The 26,899-nt window shown below is 57.5% G+C and overlaps 1 protein-coding gene across 3 annotated transcripts; it reads left to right on the top strand.

Annotated features, from left to right (window-relative positions):
• The first annotated feature begins 35 nt into the window (after nt 1-35).
• On the top strand, nt 36-25,397 carry TBC1D1 (TBC1 domain family member 1). 3 transcript variants are annotated; one of them, XM_078601216.1, is made up of 18 exons: nt 36-255; nt 3,052-3,447; nt 4,513-4,602; nt 5,083-5,190; nt 9,047-9,164; nt 9,763-9,854; nt 10,032-10,190; nt 13,011-13,091; nt 13,474-13,805; nt 17,387-17,508; nt 17,805-17,996; nt 18,160-18,321; nt 19,008-19,181; nt 20,070-20,314; nt 20,684-20,843; nt 21,106-21,278; nt 21,549-21,824; nt 22,212-25,397. In XM_078601216.1, exons 1-18 carry the CDS (start codon nt 208-210, stop codon nt 22,377-22,379), a joined length of 3,096 nt encoding a protein of 1,031 aa, XP_078457342.1. In that variant the 5' UTR covers nt 36-207; the 3' UTR covers nt 22,380-25,397. The 3 variants fall into 3 exon arrangements, with proteins under 3 accessions (XP_078457342.1, XP_078457341.1, XP_078457343.1); XM_078601215.1 differs by having other exon boundaries at nt 9,047-9,203; XM_078601217.1 differs by lacking the exons at nt 36-255; nt 3,052-3,447; nt 4,513-4,602; nt 5,083-5,190 and adding an exon at nt 6,287-6,365 and having other exon boundaries at nt 9,047-9,203.
• Nucleotides 25,398-26,899: the final 1,502 nt, after the last annotated feature.

Genomic DNA, 26,899 nt, shown 5'->3' with positions numbered 1-26,899 from the left:
GAGGAGGAGGAAGCGAGAGGGAGGAGGGAGTGTTCCGAGAGGGAGAGAGAGGCGGGTCCTGCTCCTTTGTGCTCAAAGTCATCGCCGTCGCCTGGATTACTTCGCGACATCGCCGTGCTCCCTCGCTCTCCCGGGAGAGGAGAAGGGAGAGGGGGGGGATAGGAGAGAGGAGAAGGGAGAGGAGGGATAGCGTCCCTCGGAGTCACGATGAGCCAGCTCGCGAGCAAGTTGCGCACACTGGCGCAGAGACGAGAGGTGAGTGGGTGGCTCGTAGCGACTCACTCCGACCATACACTCACTCGTAGCGACTCACTCCGACTATACAGACTCATAGCGACTCACTCCGACTATAACACAACGATGCTCTGTGTAGCCTTAACAAACTTATTTGGAGCAAGTGCTGTCAGCAAGCGCATATGAAGGCCGGCACAGCACACAAGGGGTGGCTTTGTTTCCTCCGTGGGGATGTTTACACACCGCACCAGGTAGTCGTGTGAGGCTGAGTTGACTCAGGGGAGGTCCAGGACCGGTTCAGATAATCGTCACTGGTGTGGACCGTGAGTGGGAATCGAACTCGGTTCGCCGGGTTCGTAGCGCAGCGTAGCGCTAACCGTTACTCTACCGCGCCTCTTTAATGCCTACACACATCCGCATACACACAGACATACACACACACCAACTTACACACATCCATACACAGGCCGACTCACGCACACTTGTACGCAGACATCACACGCAGGCACGCACACTCACGCGTACGTATCCACACTCCGACTTGCGCACACACGCAGACACGCACACACACAGAGACACGCACACACACACACACAGACACGCGCACACACAGTCACGCACACACAGACACGCACACACAGACACGCACACACAGACACGCACACACAGACACGCACACACAGACACGCACACACAGACACGCACACACAGACACGCACACACAGACACGCACAGAGACACGCACACACACACACAGACACGCGGGCGTGCACACAGGGCGCTTTAACGTATCCGCCTCGGGACATTCCCGTGAATGTGATTCAAATGTACAAGCGCGTAAGCATCTTTGTGTGCAGTCCATCTCATCTCCATCTCATCATCTCCGGAGCCGCGTGACGATGGCAGCCTCGTCACGTGGTGCGCGCCCGTGTACAGTGCCGCTCACTTTACCTGCGAGTCCGGCTCTCACCTGTGTCTGAGCCTGTGAGCGTGGACCTGTGTCTCTCACGTCGTGTCCCTCACCTGACTATCACCTGTGTCTCACATCGTGTCCCTCACCTGACTATCACCTGTGTCTCTCACGTCGTATCCCTCACCTGACTATCACCTGTGTCTCTCACGTCGTGTCCCTCACCTGACTATCACCTGTGTCTCACGTCGTGTCCCTCACCCGACTATCACCTGTGTCTCTCACGTCGTATCCCTCACCTGACTATCACCTGTGTCTCACGTCGTGTCCCTCACCTGACTATCACCTGTGTCTCACGTCGTGTCCCTCACCCGTGTCTCACCTGTGCCTAAACCCCACCTGTCTACACCTCACCTGTGCATCTGAACCTATGTCTGAACCTCGCCTTTATTACCTTTCTCTCTGCTGTATCATTCCTGTGTCTGATTCTCACCTTTGTCTCACCTGTGTATCTCACCTGTCTGTCTGAATCTCTCGGTCTCACCTGCGCATCTAATCTGTGTGTCTAACATGTGTATCTGAATCTCGCCTGTGTAGCTCACCCGTGTCTGAAACTCATCCTATCTTATCCACGTCTCTCACCTGTATATCACCTATGTATCTCAACCTCAGCTGTGTATTTCAGCTGTAAGGCTTAGCTTCACACGCTCACACGCATAGCAATGAATATTATATTTGCACGCATGCATCCGCTAGAGGCCGCTACGTTAGTCGAATCTTAAATCATCATCGGACATGATCTATCGGCCGTTGGATCAAGACTTCCCCAAGCCTGAGCGAATGGGGGATGGGGGGAGTAGCTGGTGAGAGTTAATGAATACACCTTGATTAAGGATTAAGAGTCGGTGGTTTCCTGCTCAAGCGAGCGTGGGGGCGTTGCTCGCTTTGTTACAGCCTGGAGCCGGTAGTGGAAATTCCACATTCCTACGGCGAGGGCGGGCTAAGAAGCAGCACACCTTTTCGAGAGGAAAGTTAGGAGAGTCGAGTGAGAAGAGAGGGGAGAGGCAGGAGAGCGCGTGGAGGGGAGTGCTGAGATGAGAGCTTAGAGCGAGGCATGGAGGGAGGATCTGGAGGACTGAGTGAGATGTTGAAGTTGGACCGGGATCGTACCGGGAGCCGTGGTGAGTGTTGGGGTTCGTGGGGGGTGGAGCCGGTGACAGCGGCTGAGATTTCATCATCGCTCAGCGATGGGTGACTCTGCTGGTGTCTGCATTCCTCTGCGACTTCCCACGTCTAGCATAGTGACATATAAACACGGTGGCACGCGGCCGTGGACAAGGCGAGATAAGAGTGCGTTCCCTCTTTAACCTTCACGGCCCCGTTTCCGTGTTTACCGATCTGCACCATCCTTCGTCTATCGCACCATGTCCTTAAAATGAAAATCATTAAATACGCGACGTTTCGGGCAACGGCCCTGCTAACGAGCACACTAAACCATATCTTCGAGTGGTATGAAGGCTATTGTTCCACATGTGCTATGAAGGCCCATTTCCCGAAACGTCTTAAAAATATACGGATTCAGGAACCTTCCTCCCAAAAGACAAAGATCCCCCGTATAGCCTTTAACAGACTCACGGGCCAAGTGCCGCTTACGAGCGAGCACCGATATCAAGGACGGCACGGCGGCACACGAGTGGGTGGCGTGGGCAACACCGCGCCCGGCCGCCTTTGTCTCTCCGGTGATGATTGATGTCGACTTAGGGAAGGCCTAGGACGGGTTCAGATATTTGCTGTCACCGTTACAGTTGTTGCTGCTGCCGTGCGTGCAAATCGTTCTCTGTTCGCCGTGTTTGCAGCGCAGTGCACTAACCACTGCGCCACCGCTCCTCGTGTCCCCGCGCGCACAGCTCTCCCGAGCTCCGAGTCCCATCGGCACGTCGGAGACCCCGAGCAGACCCCCGCTCGCCGCCCCCTCCGCTCCGAGCCCGGGGGGGGACCCCGACCAGCAGGGCGAGGCGGGCGGTGGCGTGAAGCGTTTCGAGGTCCTCTATGTGGGGCGCCTCGCAGTGGGGGGCAAATTGGGCCCCCCCTCGCTTGTCGACGACAGCATCACGGCGCTGCACTGGCGCTACGGCGCTGAAGGGGACAGCTCCCCGGAGGAGCCCTGCGAGCCCGGTCGAGACCCCTTCGAAGCCGACCCCCCCGACCCCGCGGGGAGCCCGGGCGGGCCCCGTGGCGGGCAGAGTGCGGGGTCCAGGAGGAGCAAGCTGGACACGCAGAGGGACCGCACGATGCTATTCCAAGTGCGCGCCTTTACCTTTAGCTGCGTGTGCTGTTTTATATTTTTCAATATTAGCGCGTTCCCACTCAGGTTGAATTGTGTGTTGTGATCGCTCTGCCTGCCCGCGTGTCCGTCTGTCTGGAGTTCCCAGTCAACGTCAGGCAAACATTTCCACGTGGTTGGAACCGTTGGGAACAACGTGTTTCTACTCATCCCATCAAGCAAAACTCTGGGCCGGTTTCAACATTCAGTCTCTCGTCAGCAGCCGAGTGAGGCTTGCTTGGACCCATGCTGGTGAACCGTCGATCTTACCCGGCAAGGAGGAGCCCAGAGCGTAAAGAGAGGAAGTGTCCTTGCCTCGTTTTGCTTGAGCTTGCCTGTCTGGAATCAGTGCTGCTGATATTGTGCATGTCCATAAGGAAGGCCGTGCCGCTGATGGGATGTGTAAGGGCTTCAGGTGAGGGGGGAGTGGGTGAGGAGGAGGTGAGGTTGGGGGGGGGGGTGGGGGGGGGGACACGTGACCGTGAGATTTCAGGGAGGCATCCTCGTGGGAAATTGCGGTGATTGAGCCACGGGCCATGAGCCAGCATCTCGATGCCTCGAGGGAGCGAATCTGACCACTCGCATACACTGTGAGTGATGGGGTGAGTGAGTGATGGGGTGAGTGGGTGATGGGGTGAGTAGGTGATGGGGTGAGTGGGTGAGTGGATGATGGGGTGAGTGGATGATGGGGTGAGTGGGTGATGGGGTGAGTGGGTGATGGGGTGAGTGGGTGATGGGGTGAGTGGGTGAGTGGGTGATGGGGTGAGTGGGTGATAGGGCGAGCGGGTGATGGGATGCGTGCTTGATGCTATGAGAGGATGAGAGTGATGTTATGAGTGGGTAGTTTGAGTAAGTGAAAGTACGAGTGTTGATGGGGTTAGTGAGCGATTTGGGTGAGTGAATGGTGTGGTGAGTGGGCAATGTTGCAAATGGGTGATAATGTGAGTGATTGGGTGGGTAACATTGTGTGTGTGTTTGGAAGGGAAGAGTGTGTGAGTGATGTTGTGAGCGAGTGATCGAGTGGCCGCGTGCACCTCGTCCCCAGGTGGGTGAGGCGTACGTCACTCTGGTGAGTCCCGACTGCAAGGGCGTGGTGCTGGAGAGGTCTTTCCAAGACATCTCCTACTGCTCGCGGGTCAGGGGCCACACACGTACACCACACACACCACGCCACACACGTACACCACACACACGTACACCACACACACGTACACCACATCACACACTAAACACACCACACACAAGTACACCACACACACGTACACACCACACGCACACTACACACACACGTACACACCACAAACACACCGCACACACCACACACACGTACACACCACACACACACCGCACACACATGTACACACGCACACCACATACACACGTACACACCACACACACACGTACACACCACACGCACACCACACACACACCTACAGGAACAACCCCTTACCCAAGCCACCACTATACAGGTCACGTGATCACGCTGGCCATTATGAACCGCGGTTTACATCACCAATCAACTTGGCAGGCTCAGCCGGGGGAATGCCGCTCACTTGGCCCCCCCCCCCCCCCTTTTTATTACCCCCCCCCGCCCCCCTCCCCCCTCCCCCCTCAGGGCCTCTCCAGGACCGACCACTTCGGCTTCATCTGCAGGGAGGCGGCCGACTCGGGGCCCGCCAGCACGCACATCTGCTACGTGTTCCAGTGTACGGACACGTCACTGGTCAGCCAGCCCCCCCCCCCCTTCCAAACATTCAAAGCCCCCTATCACCCCCCCCCCTCCCAGCTGTGCGTGTGTGTGCGTGTAACCAATTATTGGTATGTGTGTGGGGAGCAGCGGTTAGCGCGCTGCGCTACGAACCCGGCAATTCGGGTTCGATTCCCTCTGTCAACACCAGTCAAGATTATCTCAATCGGTCCTGGGCCTCCCCTAGGTCAACTCGGCCTCAAATAAATACCTGGTGCGGTGTAAGCATCGTCACTGGAGAGACAAAGGCGGCCGGGCGTGGTGCTGGCCACCCACCCCCTCGTGTAGCCTGCCGGCCTTCATAGGTGGTCGCTAACCGCACTTGCTCCAACAGTCTCTTGGGGCTATCCGGGGGGTGGTCTTTGTATGTATGAATGTCTTTGTACGTGGGTCTCCCCTAGGTCGACTCAGCTTTACATATATGAATATCTGCTGCGGTGTGCAAACAGCAGGGAGACAAAGGTGGTACTGGCCACCCACCCCCACGTGTGCCCTTACCACGCTGAAGATGTCCTCACTAACAGCAGTCTGTTCTTACCCTTGACTCGCCACGTGTTATTCTTATCCTTTGATCGAGCGGCGCGGATGCGATTCGTCTCTACGGGGGGGGGGGGGACGTGGGCATTTGTTTGTGATGCGGGAATTTGTTTGTGATGCATACCTGCGTGCGCGTGCGTGCGCGCGCTCATTCCTCCTGATGAATGGGCAGGGGGCCGTCCCATCCCTCCTCGGCCGTAAGATTCACTAAAGAGAGGCGGCGAGCGCGAGTGAGTCATCCACCCAGCGGGTGGCATGGGGGAGAGGTTTGGGCTGGAGTAGTAGTGGGGGCGGAGTAGTAGTGGGGGGTAGTGGGGGTAGTGGGGTGGGGGTTGCGCAGCCCCAACCAAACAGAGCAAACCGGTTCCGTGCGCGTCCGCCAGTCTGTGCGCCTGCTTGGCCCTCGCCTCCCGCCCGCGCTGCGACGTCTCGGGGCGGTGATCGCGACTTGGGCGCGAGCGGCGACTCGGCAGCGGCGCGTTTCGCCTCCTCGCATCCCCCCCCCCCCCAGTGACCCCCCCCCCTCCACCCCGAACCCCCCCACCCCGAACTTGCACTCCGCCTACGCTCCAACCGCATCCTGCCCCCAGCCCGGGTTCGACACCAGGATGAATGTAAGTGACAACTGCGCGCGGCTTGGCGCCGCCGCCGCCGCCTCTCCTGTGCTGCTCGACCTGCAGCTGCTGTCCGTCGTGTTTTCGAGTTGAACTCTCCCACCCCCTCCCCACGTGTTTGGTCGGCACGATGTCCGACGTTTCGCTCGTGCTGGTGGAGAGGTTGTTCGGCATCCTCAGGTGCTTAATAATAAACAGGTGTATATTAAATTAAATGAAAACTAAACATTTGCTGCTGATGCTACCTTGGTAATGATACAAACGCATAATTGACAAACACAACGCATCGGTCAATAACACCGGCCCAATATGAAACCTCGGATACGATTTAAGTGCTACGAAGTAGGGCCATTGCCTGAAACGTCGCCTATTATATGTCATTTTAACGTCGTCACACAGTGGTGTTGCTGACGATTGTCTTGAGTCGTTGAAAGATAATGGCTGGGACTGGCTCCAGGTCAGGAGGACTGTAATCTCCATCCCGGGTTTTCCCAGCCGAGAAATCCATGCGGTCGTTTAGCGGCAGAACTGGTCCAGTGACATCCCTGCAAGTTCTCGCCGCGTGATCAGCGGCAGCGTCGCCTCTGCTTGCCCATTGTGCTCCCGCCTCGTGGCGTCCGCCCTTGGCAATTACGAAACCCCGGAGCGGAGTTCAACGTCCAGCCTGACCTGGCTCCACTCGTCCATCAAATTTAATGTTCAGCAGATTGCTGGCTTGCCGATGCTTGCCGAGCTGCTGCATTGGCAGTGGCGTGCGAGCACACTTCACAACTACAACACAATTGTGTGTGTGGCCTTAGAAGGGAAACAACATGTAATACGCGACGCTGCGGGCTATTGAAGGTTGTGCGGAATTTAACACGTTTTTCCACGGAAACTGGTTTGTGTGTGATTCGGTTAAGTGGAACCCCCGTGTGGCCCCGGGTTCTTTGTAGGTTACTCTTTCGGTAAAGTCAGGTATAACGAGAAAATAATAAATTAAATACTAGCATACGACGTTTAGATTGCAACACAAGCAATCATCGTCAGGTATAAATGAAATAGAAAACAAACCTAGTATACTTAGAAATGTAATGTAATACAACACAGAGAGTCGGCTAACATAACAGTCAACACCCTACCTGGTTAATTACGTTCTTCCTGAGAATGCTACATTTGAACGTTCAAGAATGCTAAATTTGCAATCGAAACGTCGTATGCTAGTATTTAATTTATTATTTCCTCTTTATACGTGACTTTACCGAAAGAACCAAAGAGTAATTCCTGCAGTCACGAAAGCTCCAAATTAAGTTTCTCTGTCGGTTACAGAGTCTCTCCGCTTGTGACCAAATCACGTTGAGCTAAGGAGGTTCGAGTCTGGGTAGTGATGGATGGGACCACGAACAGTGCCCGAGCAGCCGTTCTCAAGGCACTCGACACACTCGTCAACAACAACAACAACACCGCCGCGTGTGTGGCCTTAAAAGGAAGAAACACATAATAGACGACGTTTTGGGCAATTACCCTTATTCATGTGCTATGAAGAAGAGCCATTGCTCGAAACGTCGCTGTGGGGCCTTGGTGCACCACTGCCAACGCAGCAGCACCACCACCACCACCAAGTGTTTTGTTCAGCAGGTGCTGTGGGCGTCCTGGGGGCTAGGTAGTGGGCAGCAGAGGGCAGTGCTACAACAATGACGAGTTGGTTGTCTTGCGCGGTACTGCTACGCTCGCCGCCTTCGCCCACCGGCACTGACTGGCGAGCGAGCCGGGCGAGCGTTGCGCGGTTCCTCCTCCTCTCACTCCGCGTCGGAGGAGGAGGAGGATCGGCAGCAGCAGCGCACGCACGGACGCCTGCGCCCCCGAACAGATGTCACGCGCGGCGTTTCAAGTCACTCATTCATGCGCTGACCTTTACCCAAGCGAGGAGGGCCTTTGAGAGTCCTCGTGTGTTTACTCCAGCCCAGTGGGGGGGGGGGGGCTGTGTTACGCGCGTGCTCGTGGGTTTTCGCGTTGGAAGCGACACTGCGCGCTCATTGGCTCGGGTACGCGGGGGGGGGTAACGTAGTAGGTCCACGTGACAGCAGAGGGCTCGCGCTTGGGTAGAGAGACCTGTGCCTGGATCATCTCCTCCTCCTGCTCGTGTGCTGCCACCAGAGTCACGTGTCTATCCGGTACTCGGCACATGGTGACGATGAGTTGGTCCCATCTGAGCCCTGCAGAGGTCCTCCGAGGTGCACAGCTCCATACTAATGATGTGGTGATGATGAAGACCACGATGATGAAGTGCTCGCTCACAGAACTTGCCCAAGAGTGTTGAAGGCTTTCCGGAGGATGTGGAGTGGAGTTTCCTTCGTGTAGTGGGGGGGGGGGGGGGTAGCATAGCGGTTAGCGCGCTGCGCTGCAAACCTGGCCACCCGAGTTCGATTTGCACCCACGGCCAATATCGGGTGACGAATATCTGAACCGGTCCTGGTCTCTCCTAGGTCGACTCAGCCTTGAATGAATATCTGATGCAGTGTGTAAAACATCAGTCCTGGGGAGACAAAGGCGGCTGGCAGGTCGCGGTTATTGCCACACCACTCCGTCGTGCAGTTGGTCCGGGCTTCACCGGTGCTCACTAACAGTACTTGCCCCAACAGCCTGCCACAAGGCTGTACGGGGGAGAACCTTTGTCACGTCTTTGTGGTGTCGCCCCGCAGGTGGATGAGATCATGATGACGCTGCGGCAGGCCTTCCAATCTGCGGCCGCCACCAAGGTCGCCCGTCGCAGGCCTGGGCCGGAGACGCGGGCAACCACAACCACCCGGCCAGCACACGGTGCGGCACAGGCCGGGAGCCACCCCTACATGCCTGGAGGTGCATGCCAGGCTGGGGCCAGGGGGCCATCCATAAATGACGTCACGCACCTGGGAGGGTCAGACATTTGTGACGATGTGTGACGAGGGGGGGGTGGTTGAGAAATGTGACGTCACATCAAAATGCGCAACTTTAAATAAATATAGACAACACGTTCTACTTAATTAAATAGACTTTCTAATAATTTTTTTCTCCTACAACATCAGAGTACAGCGCCACATTAAATGTGCACTACAATGACAATAGTTTAAAGCGATTTGAAGCATGTTTAATTTTTTTGGGGAGGGGGGGGGGGCAGAGCTTCGTGACGTCATATTTGAGGGGGGGGGTCTGACTTTTTGTGATGCCGTGTGACGAGGAGGGGGGTCAAAAATCTTCCAAAATCGTGTGACGTCATTTATGGACGGCCCCCAGGCTGTGGCGGTGGCGGAGCGTAGCTGCTCCACGTGTGCTCGGGTTATACTGCGCGTCGTTTGGTGTGATGTCCGACGTTTCGCTCCAGTCTGTTCATCTGTTCATCTGTCCCTATCCGCATTAACGTCACCCCCCCCCCCCCCAGCCGGTGTCCACGCGAGGAGGGACGACGCTGGTGGGGGGCGAGGCGGGGAGGGCGACGCGCGCACGGCGACGTCCACGCGTCTACGTGCACAGGTGTGGAGAGCGGGTAGGCGCGCCACGCCAGGTTGTGAAGTCGTGGGCCGCGTGTGGCCCCGTGGGCCCTTGCTGTCCCCACCGCCACGTCACATGCTCTGTGCGGCACAGCGAGCGTCGTTCTCGTCGCGCGTTTGGTAAAAACCACCGCTCCTTCCTGCTTCCTGCTGTGTGCAGGAGCCCACGCGGAGCCACAGAAGCTCGGCCCAGCAGCAGCAGCAGCAAGAGCAGCAGCATCATCATCAGAGCTCAGGTGGTTTCGGCAAACTGGAATTCCTGAAGAGCAAGGCCTCCAAGGGTCTCGCCACCTCTCTGGAGAACATCTTCTCAGCGCTGGTGAGCGAGTGGGCAGGGGAGAGCCAGTGCAGGGAGGAGAGGGAGTGTGTCTGTGTGGACTGGAGAGTGATGCTGCATGGAGTTTAGGGCTGTGTGTGTTTGTGCGTGTGTGTGCGGAGCGGTACGAACCCGGCGACCTGGGTGCAATTCCCGCTCACGGCCAACACCAGTGACGATTATCTGAACTGGTCCTGAGCCTCCCCTAGGTCGACTCAGCCTCAAATGAGTACTTGGTGCGGTGTGTAAACATCGCCACTAGGGAGACAAAGGCGGTCGGGCGTGGTGCTGGCCACCCACCCCATCATGTACCGTGTCGGCCTTCATAGGTGCTCATTAACAGCACTTACCCCAACAGTCTTTTACAGACTACACGGGGGTCTTTGTACATGCATGTGTGTTCGTGTGTGTGTTCATATGGGGAGCGGTAGTGCAATGGATAGCGCGCGACAAACCCGGCGGTCCGAGTCCGATTCCCACCCGTGGCCCGCGTGCCACATCGGTGACACATATGTGAACCGGTTCGTGGCCTCCCAGCTCTGTTGATTCATCAGCACTCACCCTGATGTGGAGTGTAACACACCATCACCGGAGAGACAAAGGCGGCCAGGTGTGGTGCTGGCCATGCACCACCTCGTGTGCCATGCCACCCTTATGGGTGTTCGCTGACAACACTTGCCCTGCAGTCTGTTTGTCTTTGTTGTGTGTGAATGGGTGTGTCTCCATGGGGGGGGGGGGGGGGTGCGTGTAAGTGTACAAGTGGGTATCGGCCATCGTCATCATCAGCATGCTTTATCCACTACCGGATCGAGGTCTGCCCAAGCGCGTCGCACGCTCCTCACGATCCTGAAACGCGTTAACGATCCACGCGGCCGCTTGCAGAACGAGCCGGTTCCACCACTCCATCTGCACGGTCGACGCCCCCCCCCCCCACCGCGATGCATTGCTTCTGTGGGAACAGTGCTGTGCTGATTGCCACTCTTCTTGGTTCTTTCGGTAAAGTCACGTAGAAGGGAAATAATAAAAATAAAACATAATCAAATAATTCTCACGACGAAACGTCGTTATTATTTTATTATTTCCCTTCTACGTGACTTTACCGAAAGAACCAAGAAGATGAATCCCTGCAGTCACGAAAGCTTTAAATCGAAATCTGATTGCCACTGTCACGTGCAGAGAGAGCGCTCCGACCCGGTCACCCTTCACCACTTTGATTCGTAAACTTTGTTTGGAAGGAGTGGGGGGGGGGGGTAGAGTCAAGGATGTGATGCATGGGAAAGAGGAATGGGAGAGGGAAGAGAGAAAGAATGGGGGATGAGAGGGAAAGGGATGGAGAAAGGATAGGAGGAATCGGAGCACGGGGGTCAGGGAGGGAGAGAGGCAGCATTGGGGTCTCGACGCTGCTGCGGCTGCATGGAGAAGCAGTGGCGTCCATTCTCACGGGGGGTGGCGGGGAGCCGAAGGGGCTCCTGGGCCATGGAGCGAAACGTCTGACATCGTGCCGAACGACACGCGGTACGACCCTTAAACAAGCCGGAGAGCTGCGTTGAGGAGTGTTTCCGTGAAGATTCAAGAGTGCGTACATAGTGAAGAGCGTTTGTGTGCTTTGCAGGCCGAGTACAGATCGGAGAGTGTTGCTAGTAAGTAATTTTTGTGCGGAGTGTGCGTGGTTATTGTAGAGGTGTTTTGTGTGTGGAGCAAGCGAGTGTTTCTGTACGGATCGATGAGTGCGTACAGAGTGTGGAGTGTTTGGTGGCGGTGTGGAGTGTTTGAGGGGGGGGGGGGATGTGGGCACGAGGCTGTGGCGAGCGTTCCGATTATGTGGCCCTGCTTATCTCGGTTGACCTTTGACCCCGCGCCATTATAATAACGAATGTTTGAAACCGCGCTGTGTGGTTCATCTCTTGCTCCATTTAAATTTTCACATTTTCCGATCCTTTAAAGGGCACAATCATTTACCTTGCACCACCACAAATAACACATCATCCTCACCTTCCTCCTCTGCTTCAGCCGTGGTCAACACGCTGCTGGATGAAACTGCATCCTACTACTTTAACGATATCTTTTTTTTCACTTGAAAACATGTTTATTATGTACTTTTAATGTTTGCCATATTCTTATAGCGTTTATTTAATCGTAATTTCTTAATATAAATTACTATTAATCAGTACTGTCTGCTGCCAATCCACTGCTGGATGAAGGCCTCCCTCTACGTCTGCAATGTGTGTCACTTGGGGGGTTGTTTGACCATACTTCACCACGCCGGTCAGTACCGATTGATTGGTCTAGTGAGGGCGACAGGTCGGTCAAGTTCATAGGGCAGTGCGCTATCCAGCGCACCACCACTGCACACCACGTTACAATGTTACGTTAATCCTCACGATACCATTCATCGATCGGTGCACCATTGTTAGCCTCGGCTAGCATGTTGACGTCTTTAATGAAGACTGGAGAAAGAGGAACGCGTGGATTAGAGAACAAACTGCAGGTTGCTTGCTCGGCAAAGGAAGAGGAGGGGGGTTTGGCAGGGCGGGATGGCTGGCGAGAGAGAGTCACTCGTGAATCACTGACAAAGGTTGGCACCGCAGCCTCGAGGACGTCCTCCACGGGAGATGGAGCGGTGGAATCGGCTTGCGCTTTGAGCCGGATGAATCGTTCACTTGGCAGGATTGCTGAGAGAATGGCGACAACTTGGGGGTGGGGGGGGCCTTCATCCAGCAGTGGGTAGATCTTGGCACGCTACAACGACGGCTGCGGCGGTGGTGACGACGACGTTACGGATGAACGCTGTTGTTGTTGCTGTCGTTTTGTCTCTCGGTGCAGGGAGGCGCCAAGCCCAGGAGTGGCTCTGGGAGCGACAACCTCAGGTCCCGGAGTAACACCTTCACCTCCGACTCCTCCAGGGTGAGTGGGGCGAGGGGGGGGTCACAGCCCTGTGGGGGGTTCACGGTCTTCAGAGGGGGCGGCGGCGGCGGGGAGAGGGGAGAGGGGAGAGGGGAGAGGGGAGAGGTTCGGCGTGGGGGTGGCCACACACAAGTCGCGTGGTGTGCAGGAGGCTCGAGCTAAAACTTAGTCAAGTGACCTCTGTGCACCTACGGCCACTCGGCTGCCAAGCGCAATGCGCAGGCGGTGGAACTGCACCGGGACTAGCGGGCTGCAGAGGCCACAGGTGCCGGGCTACTCGGGGTTAAATAAAGGCCGTCAATGCTGCATATTGGCAGAATCTCGCGTGGGTGAATAATGGGCAACATTCACAAGGCGACGAATCGTCCCGTGTTCTCCGCAGGAGTCGACATCTCCCCCACCCTCCCCCCCTCCACTGCGGCCCCCCCCCACGGGGACCCAGGCCGGCGGAGGGCTGCGTGCCCCCCACGCCCTCTCCACCTCCTCCAACGACCAGGACAGCAGCGACTCCGACACCCCGGAACTGGTGACCCCCAAATACCGGCGGGGGGGTCTGGAGGCGACTGCGGTCGGGGAGGGGCTATCCCGAGGCCGGGACCCCCGTTCTGGGGTCCCACAGGGGTCTGGAGAGGGGGCCTCCTGGAGGAGACCCCCACGTGTGCCGCGGCATCCCACGGTCACCCCAGAAGCCATGGCGGTGCGCAGACGAAGCAGGTGGGGTCCTCAGGGGTCTGTGTGTGTGGTCACTTTTACAAGGTGTGCCCAAAAAACAGGACCACGGGCTCCTGTTTGTGTTGAACAGGTGAAGGCTGCGCGTGTGTTTTTTTTGGGTGCAGTTTGTAAATGTGCTCGTGACTGAGTGCACCCAACGCGTGTGTTTGGGATGGCAGTTTTTGGGTGCACTTGTGGCGGTCTTGTTGTTTTTGGGGTGCACATTGCAAGCGTGAGTTTGCGTGTAGCTTCGGCACTGGGTGAAGTGTGGGTGTCTGTGTTCTCGAGTGCACTCGGGAAATATGCGAGTGGAGCCGGTCATGGCTCAACATTATTGGCGAGAGCTATCTGCAAACTGGGCTTGGTTGGGTACCCCCTCCCATCTCGCCAATCCGCATTTACCAGCATGGTGAAGTATGGTTAAGCACAACATCCCGTGACTCGAAGGCGTTGGGAGACATTCATCCAGAAGTGGATTGACAAAGGGCTGTAAATTATTATTGTGGGTGGACTTTGTGAAACGGTCGCCACTCTTCCTTTCTCTCTACCCCCACGCTCACCCTCACACCAACATCTCCACACACACACACATGCTCATCCTCACCCTCCACTCACCCCCACGCTCACCCTCACACCATCACCTCCACGCACTCACCTCCAAGCACTCACCCTCCACTCACCCGTACATTCACCTCACTCCCACGCTAACCCTCACCGATCCCCACAGCGGCGCGTGAGATCTATTTCATCCGAGGGAATGAGATTATCGGCACAGTTTAATTAAGAATCGCGACGGGGGGGGGGAAGGAGGAGGAGGGGGGGGGGGCAGTGCCCCTGCACCCCTGGCAAGGAACGTTACCTCCGTGTCTCTCTGTCCCTCTGTTTCCCTGTCCCCCTGTCCCCGTGTCCTCGACTCCCCCCGTCTCAACGCCCATGCCCCCGATGGTTCCCGTGCTCCCCTCCTCCCTACGTCTGTATCCGCCGTGTCCCCCGTGACCCCCCTGTCTCTGCCTATCCCCGTGTCCCCACAATCTGCTTGCTCCTCCGGGTGACGTGGCACATCCTCCGTCCACACATCCCCCCCCTCCACTCCCTCCCCCTTCTTCCCCCCCTCCCCCATTTCCCATCCTCCCCCCACCACAACTCCCTCCATCTCCCTCCTCCCTGCTGGGGATTGGCCGCTCCGCTCTCTGCACACCTGGTGACGTCACGTCTATTTTTAGACGAATGCCTTCTCAATGGAAGGAGGGGGGGTTCAGAGGGGAGGGGGGAATAGTATGGGGGGTGAAGGGGGAGGGGCTGTCTAAACTCAATGGAGGCAGAGACAGCTGCTGTTGCTGCTGTCACCACGATCTGCAGGCATGGACCTGCCCGCCTCCTCCTGAAACATTCCAGCACAAGGAGCTCTGTAAGTTAATGCGCCGTCGCGTTTCTACGTTAATAAGTCGTTAAGTTAATACGTTATGAGGTCAGTGGGTTATTTGGTTAATGAGTCATTGGCCGTAAGCTTACTCCCGTCTGCTACGGCATCCTTAGGCTGGGCCATTAAGTTAATGAGCCGTCACGTCAATGAGCGATCAAGCTGCCGTGGCAGAGAAGTGGCGACACTCGCGCCTCTCAGGTTCAACTCCCGTCCCGGGCTCCTCCTTGTGGAGTTTCTGTGTTCTAGCCCTGTTCTACTCGGTGAGAGGCTGGAAGTGTTGGTGTGTGTCTGTGTGCGTCTGTGTGTCTGTCTGTGTGCGTCTGTGTGTCTGGGGAGCGGTGGTGGAGCGGTTAGCGCTGCGCTACGAACCTGGCGACCCGGGGTCGATTGCCGCTCACGGCCATCACCAGTGACGATTATCTGAACCGGTCCTGGGCCCTCTCCTAGGTAGACTCGGCCTGAAATGAGTACCGGGTGCGATGTGTAAAAACCGCCACTAGGGAGATAAAGGCGGCCGGGCGTGGTGTTGGCCACCCACCCCCTCGTGTGCAGTGCCGGCCTTTATAGATGCTCGCTAACAGCACTTGCCCCAACAGTCTGTGAAGGCTATACGGGGGATCTTTTTGAGCAGCAGTGTAGTGGTGAGCACCTCCCCCTGAGGGCGGGAGCCCCAGGACCGGTTCAGATAATAATCCTCGCTGGTGTTGATCGCGAGCGGGAATCTAACTCTGGTCACGGGGTTTGTAGTCGAGCGTGCGCTGACCGCGACACGACCATTGTAACCCTGCCACCCCGGGAAACGGCGCCAGCGCTGAGCCGATGGTGAGGCGGGGGAGCCGTTATCAGTCTGCGGCGGGGGCTGTGAGCGATGGGCCACCTATGGAGTGCCATTGTAGTCCCAAGTCCCTGCGCGTGAGTCCACGCAGTGCCGCGCGAGTCCACGCGGCACTGCGTGCATGGCCAGTCTGAGCTCACGTTGTGCGCCTGCGGCCTTCATCGGTGCTTCTCGCTCACAACTATTGCCCCAACGGCTTGTTAGAGGCTATTCGCGGGATCTTTGGCTCGTCCTTTGTTACCGTTGCCAATTTGGGAGTTTGGAGTGAGGCAGCTCGCAGCGGGAGCGGCTTTCCCCCCCAAATAGTTTTTATCTCTCTACGCAAGTCAGCTCAACATTCACGTGGATCCCCACAGAATCCCTCCCCTCTCCTTCCGCCCCCGCCCCCTGTGAAAACGCACCCTGTTCCGTGCAGCGGCGCCGAGGCCCCCGGTGCAGCCTCTCCCTCTCCTGCCCCCATGCTCCCGTTTCTCCATTCCTTCCCCATCCCCTTCCCTCTCATCCCCCATTCTGTCTCTTCTCTTTTTCGCTTCCCTCTCCCGTTCCTTTTCCCCATGCATTATTACATTCTTGACTCTCCACCCCTGTCCGTGGTGCTATGCCACGGCTAATACCGGGGCTGGTGAAACTCCCTCGTCTGGTGTACAGGAGGTCGTGGGTTCGATCCCGACCTTGACGCCTGCTGCTGCATACTTGGAGTTTGCGTGTCTTTCTTCCCGTGGTAGTGTGGATTTTTATCAGTTTTTTTTCTCTCTACATTTAGAAACATAATATTAGAGTATTTGTCGGCTATACATTTCCACGTGACAAGACACTTGGTTGATATGTCATTTGTGGCCAGTATAGAGCTCAGTGGGCCTGAACTAAATAACGATTGCATTTCCCAGATCAGCGCGTCTTCCGTCACGGGGCACACACGCCGCTCCCCCCACTGTTTGCTCCGCTGCTTTCGAGCCATTGTGTTTGCTTTTGCATCACATCGTGCGTGTCGTGTGTCGGCATCTGTGTGTGGGGAGCAGTAGCGCAGTGATTAGCCCACTGCGTTGCAAACCCGACGATCCAGGTTCGATTCCCGCTCGTGACTAATACTATTGGTGGATATTTGAACCGGTCCTAGGCCTTCTCTAGGTCGTCTTGGCCTTATACGAGTACCCGATGCGGTGTGTAAACATTACCAATGGGGGAAGACAAAGACGGCTGGGCATGGTGTTGGCCACCCACCCCTTCGTGTGCGCCGTGCCCTCCTTCATAGGCGCTCGCCAACAGCGATTGCCCCAATAATGTTGAAGGCTATACGGGGGTCTTTGTCTTTGTGCGGTCGTGCAGTGAGGTTGTTGCGGAGCCGCGGAGTGGGGGGGCGCGCCCCCCGCTGGTGCGCCGCCTCTCGTGGAGGCAGCAAATCTTCCTGCGCGCCTCCGAGCTCGACGCGAGCTCCTTCACGCGCCCAGGTCAAGAGGTCACCCTGACCAGCGATCCACCGCTCGCACCGCCGCACCCTCGCCCACCCTTTGCTTCTCACCCATCGCAACCTCCTCCTCTATTCCCAACCTCAAAGTTGCTTAACCAATCCTCCTCCTCCTCCGCCCTACACACGTGTCCCAGCCGTCACAACCTACGCAGCACACAGAGACCAGTGGCACGGAGTGGTGAGCATCGTGCCCTGGTGCAAGCATTCTGCCACGACCCGGTGACCCTATAACGGTGCCCCCCCATCGCCCCCCCCCCCCGCTCATTGGGTAAGCAGATTCTCTGGACAGCTGCCCGCCGGACGTACCGGTGCTGTCCCCCACGGCGGAGGAGGGGGAGGGGGGGGAGGAGGAGGGGGGAGCGGCGCAGCGCCGCTGGCACCGCCACGCGGTGAGGACGCGGTGGCGCAAGGCGATCCAGGAGCAGATCCTGCTGCTCAGGATGGACCGCGAGAACCGGAGACTCCAGGGTACGAGCGCGGACAGAGAGCCCAGCCACAGCGACTCGCCACGACTCGCCACGACTCACGACGACTCGCCACGCCAGCTCGCCTGAACTAACTCCCTCCCTCGCCTGACCTCTGTCTCGCCCCCCCCCCCCCCCCCCCCGTGATGGCGCGACCGCCGGTGCAGCCCACCACGACGACCTGAACACGAAGCGCGTGAAGCTGGACTACGAGGAGGTGACGCCCTGCCTCAGGGAGGTGACGGCGCTCTGGGAGCACTGGCTCGCCGCTCCCGACCGCGCCCACGCGCTCCGCAGCCACGAGCAGCTCAGCGCCGCCGTGTGCCGCGGTGAGCCTCCCCTCACCCCCCCCCTCACGTTGAGCCTCCCCTCACCCCCCCTCGCTCCTCCCCCACGTTGAGCCTGCCAGAAACGCGGTGGCTTCACGCGTACTGGGCTGGCGTGACACGTGCGGTCACAATAATACGGAGGCACCGGCAGATTTGCATAGAGACCCAAAGAGGCCCTTAGAGATCCGTTAACTGATACGGGGACCCATTGACGTGCACGCAGGCCAAGAGACTCGCGCACAGAAACACAGATAACCATGGATTAATAGAGTTTAGGGTTAGGTCGCGTAAATATATAAATGTGTCGTTAAACCCGCCACCACCCGACACAGCCAACTAGTAAGGGTTGTCGCGTAAAGAGAACGTGGCCAATTCGTCACTAGTACCTCTATCATGGATGATATTGGTCGCGAAAGCCTACGTGTTAAACTCACCACATAGTCATGAACTTCACATCGAAACCGATAAAATCACAGATGCATAGACTCGCATTATAGAGACCCATAAGCTCTCATCGAGAGCCACACAATTGCATAGAACCCACGTGCACGTGCGTGGTGCTGGCCACCCACCCCCTCGTGTGCCGTGCCGGCTTTCACTCGCGCTACTCGCCATCAGCACCTTCCCCAACACTCTGTGTGGGCTACACGGAGGGGGTGGTGGTCTTTGTGTGCGTGCGTGTGCAGGCGTGCCGCGCGCCCGGCGTGGTGAGATCTGGCAGTTCCTCGCTGAGCAGCACCGGCTCCGGCACCCGCAGCGGAGTCAGCACGAGGGGGGGCAGCAGCAGCTGGCGGACGTCCCCTACCACACGCTGCTCAAACAGCTGACGGCACAGCAGCACGCCATCCTCATAGACCTGGGTGAGACCACGGGCGCCACGTGGGCACCACACCAACGTGCGGGAGCCATGCGCGCGGCTGTCGAGCGAGCGCCGGCGTTCACGGCAGGCTTGCCGAACGGCGCCACCGCCACATCAGCCTCGAGCGTGGAGCGAGCGACGCGGTTTCTCGCTCCTCCTTGCTCGCTCCTCCTCGCTCTCCGTATAACCCGCTCGCTCCTCGTGTTCCTCGCGCCCACTGTTCCTCACTCCACCTTGGCCGCCACCTCCTCATCACCGCCCCCTCCTCCCCTCCCCCCCCCTTCATTACCTCCACCACCCCTCCTCACCCCTCCTCACCCCTCCTCACTCCTCCTCACTCCTCCTCACCCCTCCTCACTCCTCACCCCTCCTCACCCCTCCTCACCCCTCCTCACCCTTCCTCACTCCTCCTCACTCCTCCTCACCCCTCCTCACCCCTCCTCACCCCTCCTCACTCCTCCTCACTCCTCCTCACCCCTCCTCACTCCTCCTCACTCCTCACCCCTCCTCACCCCTCCTCACCCCTCCTCACCCCTCCTCACTCCTCCTCACTCCTCCTCACCCCTCCTCACCCCTCCTCACTCCTCACTCCTCCTCACTCCTCCTCACCCCTCCTCACCCCTCCTCACTCCTCCTCACTCCTCCTCACCCCTCCTCACTCCTCCTCACCCCTCCTCACTCCTCACACCTCCTCACCCCTCCTCACCCCTCCTCACTCCTCCTCACCCCTCCTCACCCCTCCTCACCCCTCCTCACTCCTCCTCACTCCTCCTCACCCCTCCTCACTCCTCACCCCTCCTCACCCCTCCTCACTCCTCCTCACCCCTCCTCACCCCTCCTCACCCCTCCTCACCCCTCCTCACCTCCCCGTGTCCGCCCCTCCCCGCAGGCCGCACGTTCCCCGCCCACCCGTACTTCTCGGCGCAGCTGGGCTCGGGCCAGCTGGCGCTCTACAACCTGCTCAAGGCCTACTCGCTGCTGGACCCCGAGGTGGGCTACTGCCAGGGCCTGAGCTTCGTGGCCGGCGTGCTGCTGCTGCACCTCGACGAGCGCGACGCCTTCGCCCTCCTCAAGTTCCTCATGGGCCACATGGGCCTGCGCCGCCAGTACCAGCCCGACATGACCACACTGCAGGTGGGCACCGCGCCAACAGCGCCACCGCCGCCACCGGCACCGTGCAACCGCTACCACGATAATAATAATACTAACAAATAACCTCTGTCTTATAATGCGCCTTTTGGTATTGAAGTATCCCAAAGGACTGCACATAAAATTAATACTGCGCTCGCAAGTATGGATACAAATCCCAGCGAAAGAGACGTCTAATGATAACAATATCAATGACTTCTCTCCAAATTCCAATGAAATCATACCATCACTGCACCACCGACACCACCGCCAACACCAAACCCCTCTCCCTGCTCTGCTCTCTCCTCTCTCTCCACTCTTTCCTCGCACTCTCCCCATGCCCTCCCTGGCTCTCCCCACGCTCTCCCCGCGTAGATCCAAATGTACCAGCTGTCGCGGCTGCTGCACGACCACCACCGGGAGCTGCACGCCCACATGGAGGAGGCGGAGATTGGGCCCAGCCTCTACGCTCCGCCCTGGTTCCTCACTCTTTTCGCATCGCAGTTCCCCCTCGGATTCGTCGCCCGCGTGTTCGGTCGGTGCCTCGCGCTCGCTCACTCATTCGCTCACTCGCCCTCACTCACTTACTCGCACTCACTCTGACTCACTCACTCTCACTCACTCTCACTCACTCACCCCTGTCTTACCCATCCTCACCCTCGCCCGCACCATCCTCACCCTGGCTCGCCGCGTCTCGCTCAGTCTTGCCCCTTCCCCACAGGATGCTGCTGCTTTGGTTGTCATCAGCAGTCCCAGCGAACGGCTCCACATGATCTCCCCCCACCCCCGGCCCCCAGACCTGGTGTTCCTGCAGGGCCCCGAGGTGGTGTTCAAGGTGGCGCTGGCGCTGCTGGGCTCGCACGACGCGCTGCTCATGCAGACGTGCGACAGCTTCGAGAGCATCGTGGAGTTCCTCAAGAGCACGCTGCCCAACCTCGGCCTCGTGCAGATGGAGAAGACCATCAACCAGGTACCACGGGGGGGAGGGGTGGGGGGGCAACCGCGTGCAACCGGGTACAATCTGGTAGAATTCGGAGAAATCGGGTGCAATCGGGTGCAACCTGGTGCAGTCTGATGCAACCGGGATTCAATAAAAAAAGATGTGTGGCGGTTGATTGATGATGATGATGATGTGTGTGGTGTGACAATTCCGAGTCATGCTGCTGGTGCTGGAGGTTATGTCCTTGGTGACGACGATGGCGATGATTAAGATGACGACGAGGCGATCTGGCCTCCGCAGGTGCTGAGTCTGGACCTGACGCAGCAGCTGCAGGCGTTCGAGGTGGAGTACCGCGTGCTGCGCGACGAGATGCACGCCGGTTCCACGCCGCCCCCCCAGCCCTCCAGGACCCCCCGCGGGGGGAGTGCCGGCGATCAAAACCACGACGACGATCACGACGACGAGGACGACGAGGAGGCGAGGAGCGGGACGAGCGGAGCGACGCGCTCCGCGGCGCTGGAGAGGGAGAACGCGGCGCTCCGCCAGGAGAACGCCGGACTCCGTGCGGAGCTTCAGGTGAGGGGTGGCGGTCGCGCATCCATGCTTGCATTGTCCTTGTACCGGTCGCCTTTTGCCGGTGTTCCTCTGGTCTGGAGGAGGCCGTTTCTAGTGGAGGCCAATTCGTTTCAACAACAATGCGCACATTGTCACCAAAGTGCGTTTGTTTGCAGACTTTTGACGTCTTGTGGTATTGGGTGTCTATTAGGTGTTTCAACATGTCAACGCCTCCTGTATTCTTGCCAGGAAGGGTAAAGGCCTGTTCTTTTTCTTCCTCTTGATGCTGGCAAAATGGGTCCGCCGCCACGCAGAGCGGGCCCGGGACAATTTCAACGATGCCAGCGACGTGGCCGTATTGGTCCATCCTGAACGTGCCTCCCTCCTCTTACCCCCCCTGCCCCCCAGGCGTTCGTGGACCGCGTGCGGAGCCTGGAGGCGAGCGTCGAGAGCCTGGCGAGCGCCGAGTGCAAGCTGCGGCAGAGCGCGCGCGCCGCCGACATCGAGCGCTCCGCCCTCCTCGCCACCGTGGAGGCCCTGCGACTGCGAGGCGCGGCGGCCGACCCCCCACTATGAAAGGGCACCCCCCCCCGCTCGCTGCTCTGAGCATCCCCCCCCCCCTCACCGACTATGAGAACGTCTCTGGCATCGCCAGCACGACACCGCCTCTGCGGGATGCGGGGAGGACGATGATTGCGAGTCACGTGGGGTAGAGAGCTGGGGGGAGCTGAGCCCCCCCCCCCCCACTCCACTACGCTCACCCCAGACGCCCTGCGATAAAAGACTTCAGCTCCCACGGAGATCACACGTTTGGAGGGGGGCGCATGAGCGTCGATTTTATTCTGGTGGTCGGGGCGGGGGGGGTTGTATTGGGGGGCCGTGCCCCACCTACTGTACAGCAGTGTTGTCCATCTGTTGTGCCCGCCGAGCTGGGGAGCAGCTCGGAGTTGACAGGTCACCACCGGCACTCTGGACGGCGCCGGTGGTGATGCCACCAACAAACATCGTCATCGCTCCCCTCTGGCAGACCCCGACAGCTGTTTGCACAGTCAACACCTCTGTGGCGGATCCAAGGGGGGGAAGGTAATGGGGGATTGGTAGGCGAGGGGCGATGGGGTCAATTAAAAAATCGAGACCTTGAAAATTTTAATTTCATTGATATTTACCACGGAAAAGATATCGACTTGTATTTTTAATGTAAGGGCTTGTTTAAAAAGTTTGACATATCGGGATGTGCCCCCTCCCGTGCCCCCTCTCCCTTGGGAAGTTTCTGATCTGCCTCTGTGCCACCTCGTGACCGCGTGCCCCAAGTCCCATCACACCCATGACGTTACCTCCACTGACGGTGTGGGCGAGTGCCGCCCCCCCCCCCTCACCACGTGGCAATCGGTGCTCCCCCCCCGTGCCTGAGAATCAACTTCAGGGGCAGCGCTGGCAGCCCCATTGATAGGAAAGTGGCTGTGAGTGGACGAAAGCCAAAAACCAGCACCCCCCCCCCCCCCTTGCCCTTGTAAAGTCCCAAATAGTCCATGACCCCAGGCCAGATATTTCGTTCAACGGTACCATCCGAGGTTGGCGTAACTTTATCGATTCCAATCAAAATTTGCGGCAAATTAAGAGCGAATTACTTGATAAATGTGTGCGGCTCTGGAGTGTTGTTACCTTCGCTTCTACAGAGTTCTGCTCGGGCCTTCGGACTTGAGAAGGCCCAGAGGGCCCCAAAACATCAAGGTGGGGGGGGGGGGAGCGAGGAGCGGATTCCATGCGGCCAAAGTAGCGGTGCAGTGTTACAAGTTGGCGTCATTGTGACGGTGATGATGATGGTGCTGCTGCTGCCTCCTAGCGGCCCAACTGGGAGTCACAACATTTACACGGGTTCCCCGTGTAAATGTTAAACTCGCGTGTAATTTTATATATTATACATTAACGTTGAAACGACGTGAGCTTGCCAAACTAGACCTTTTTTAACGCGAAAGAAAAATCCGTATAATATAAAGCCAGTATACCGCAACACTATTGACCCAATTCTTGAACAGCAACAATGTTTTTATACGTTCGGTCAATTCACCATGCGTGAGTGGGGAGCATTATGGGTGAAATCGAATGACAGGAACAGGGTTATCTTCCGGTTTTCTCCACGTGTAAATACGTGTTTCGGTCCCATTGATGAATGTTATGCGGTAGAACACTGTTGGAGCTGGATGGATTTTTATCAAAGTACGCCTCAGTCGATTCAGGTCTGCTCTTGAAGTAGAAACGCCACTTGCTGCTGTTACTTCAGATGCAGCTGCGTGTACACGTGGCCGATCCTGCACGATGCACATGCAGCACGGTGCTGAATAGAATCTCGACAAACAACACGGCAGACGTGTATCACCCTCCTGGAGTTCAGGTGTAAGTTGCAAACACGTTGTGAAACTCCCACGCGTGTGATTGTCCATCTTGGCGCACTGTGTTTGGGGTGGCCGCGATCGTGACGTGGAGGAGGACGACCAGGGGAGGTGTTGGTTCGAGCGCCGCGAGTGTTGTGGAGATTGGTCGTGCAAGGGTTTCGTGCGGTCGACACGGAGCCCATCACGGGGATGAGTGGGGGGGGAATGGATGTCCAGTGTTTTTGAGAGGTCACGATTTGCCCTCCGCCTTTGGCGATTCGATGAATTATCGCGATGAATAATCGTACCTCGATGCGAGAATCGATTTTTTTGTTTTTGTTTTAGTTTGGCGGCTAGTGGCTGCAATGGGTCATGTGAACGCACAATTACTCGTCGATGAATCGATGCGCTATCGTCACGCCTGCCAGTTGTTTTGACTCGAGCTCATTTTAACAAAAAGCACCCCACGAACCCAGCCACTCGCCGGGCGCCCTCTCTCCATCTACTTTTCGAGGACAATACAAATACAGCGCCGTGTCTCCGTGCTTGTGTCTACGCGTTAAAAGAAAACTATTTAAGTTTATTTTATGGCATCGGCCACACGAGCAGTGCATGGTCACGGCAGCATTGGTTCGATGCAAGCAAATGTTGTACCGGTTTCAACCACGCATCGTCTCATCAGCAGTGCGCCTACAGCGTCAATGCTGCTGAACTCCCGGCACAACACGCGCTTTCTGTCTGTAACGCGATTGGGTTGAGGCTAAACCGTCGCCATCCATCAAGTAATTTCATTTCACCCTGAACCCTGTTTTTAATGATTTTCACGTGGAGAGGAAAAAAAAGTTATATTTTTACGTAAAAAAAATATATTTTTAATGAAAACCAAAGCGATGATGGGGCGGGGGGGGTAGCTTCTCCCCCCCCCCGGTCCCCGAACACCTCTTCTCTGAACGCGCACACAACGATCCCATGACTCAGAGCCGTCCCTTGGGTACGGCGAATCGGAGCGACCGCCCCGGGCCCCGCGTTTCGGGGTGGGGGGCGGGTTGGGGTGTTTCGACGTCACAGCGTCCGACGTAATATTTCCGGTTTAGTGTGAAGGCGTTGGAGGGCCCACGCGGTGGGGTTTACCACGGGCCCCCCCCCCCTATGGACGGCCCTGCTGTGAATAACAACAACAATAATTATACTGTGCTTCCAATAAAACGTGCTTCCAAACGTGCTTCTTTAAATTTCAGGACATTTTGTTTTAATCTGTGGGGGAGTGATGATGGACAGCGAGGACTAAACACCGCGCAGACGCATGGATTCTGTAGCTCCTCTCGCGCCGGCACGCGTTGACCCACCGACATATACACAATCTTGATTTGAAGTTTTCGTGACTGCAGGAATCCATACTCTTTGGTTGTTTCGGTAAAGTCACGTGGGTATAAAATAAATCACGACGTTTCGATCGCAACACAAGCGACCGTCATCAGATGGAACAGATACAGCAGTTCTGCTGTATCTGTTCCACCTGATGACGTGACTTTACCGAAAGAACCTAAGAGTATGGACATATATACATTTATGATCGTATATTATGATGCGGTTCTCACTCGAGTAAGTGGCTAAGTTAATCGTGCGTACTGCCAATATTTTGTTTGTGCCCGCGACTCGAGCAGGGGAAGGGGAGTAAGAGTCCAGGATGTAATGCATTAGAGAACATACGCAAGTGGTTAGAGACGCATCCGCCTCGCGAGGAGGAGGAGGTGATGCTCGTGAAGGGCGCTGCCGCGAGAAGGAGGCGTCGTGGCCGCCAGGGGGCGGAGTGGTCCAGGGGCTGAGTTCGCTTCCCCGACCCCGGTCGTGTTTGCCGGGGCGCGTGACTGCGCGTGTGTATTTGGAGTGGACCCGCATGCCCAGCCACCGCATGCCTAAACAGCTTTTGTTCGGCCGGATAGAGGGGGGCTAAACGGGCGCGGCACGGGCTAGAGAAGATATGGAGTGACGTGGTACAGGAGGATGTGGAGCTGAGTGGACTTTGCCGATGACCGGTACTAGCGGTGTGAATATCGGCCTCTGTGGAGGAGGCTCGTGAAGGACGCTACTGCTGGGCAGTTGGAGGCAGTCGCCCTCCAACAACAACGGAGGGCGGAGGAGCGACGCTCACATCAACGAGCGGAGCGCCGGGTGGCTAAAGCACAGCAAGTTGGCACAGTAGGGGGCACAGGTGGTGCATCAGCCAGTCGTCTCAGTCAGTCGACCCGTGGCACCTGGGTCTGCCCCGTGACCTGCCAGCGGGCGTTCGACACTTCACGTGGCCTCAACGTGGACCCAGCCTGGCACAAGCGCCGTGGTGACATCACCGCCACTTAGTGGCGAATGGCGGTTGTTGTTGTTGAGCCTCGGTGTGTGTGTGTCTTTGTGGGGAGCGGTAGTGGTGCGGTTAGCGCGCTGCACTACGAACCTGGCGACCCGAGCTCCATTCCCGCTCACGACCAATAACAGTGGGGGAACATTTTCACCGGTCCTGGTCATCCCCTAGGTCGACTCGGCCTTAAAAACCAGTACGTGTCACAGGAGTTGTTTTTATTGGCCACTCGATCCCCCGTGGGCCGTGTGTCGGTCTTCATAGGCGCTCGCGAACAGCACTTGCCCCAACAGTCCTGTTCAAGGCTATACGGGGGGTCTTCGTCTTTACGCCTGTGACCAAAGCATCCGGAATGCGCCCGATCTCGCCAG

This window comes from Lampetra planeri, chromosome 15, assembly GCF_965212315.1.
Source record: "Lampetra planeri chromosome 15, kcLamPlan1.2.h2, whole genome shotgun sequence".
Classification (NCBI taxonomy): Eukaryota; Metazoa; Chordata; class Hyperoartia; order Petromyzontiformes; family Petromyzontidae; genus Lampetra; species Lampetra planeri.
The sequence above is the reverse complement of the archived record's forward strand: the minus strand, read 5'-3'. Positions and strand labels throughout refer to the sequence as shown.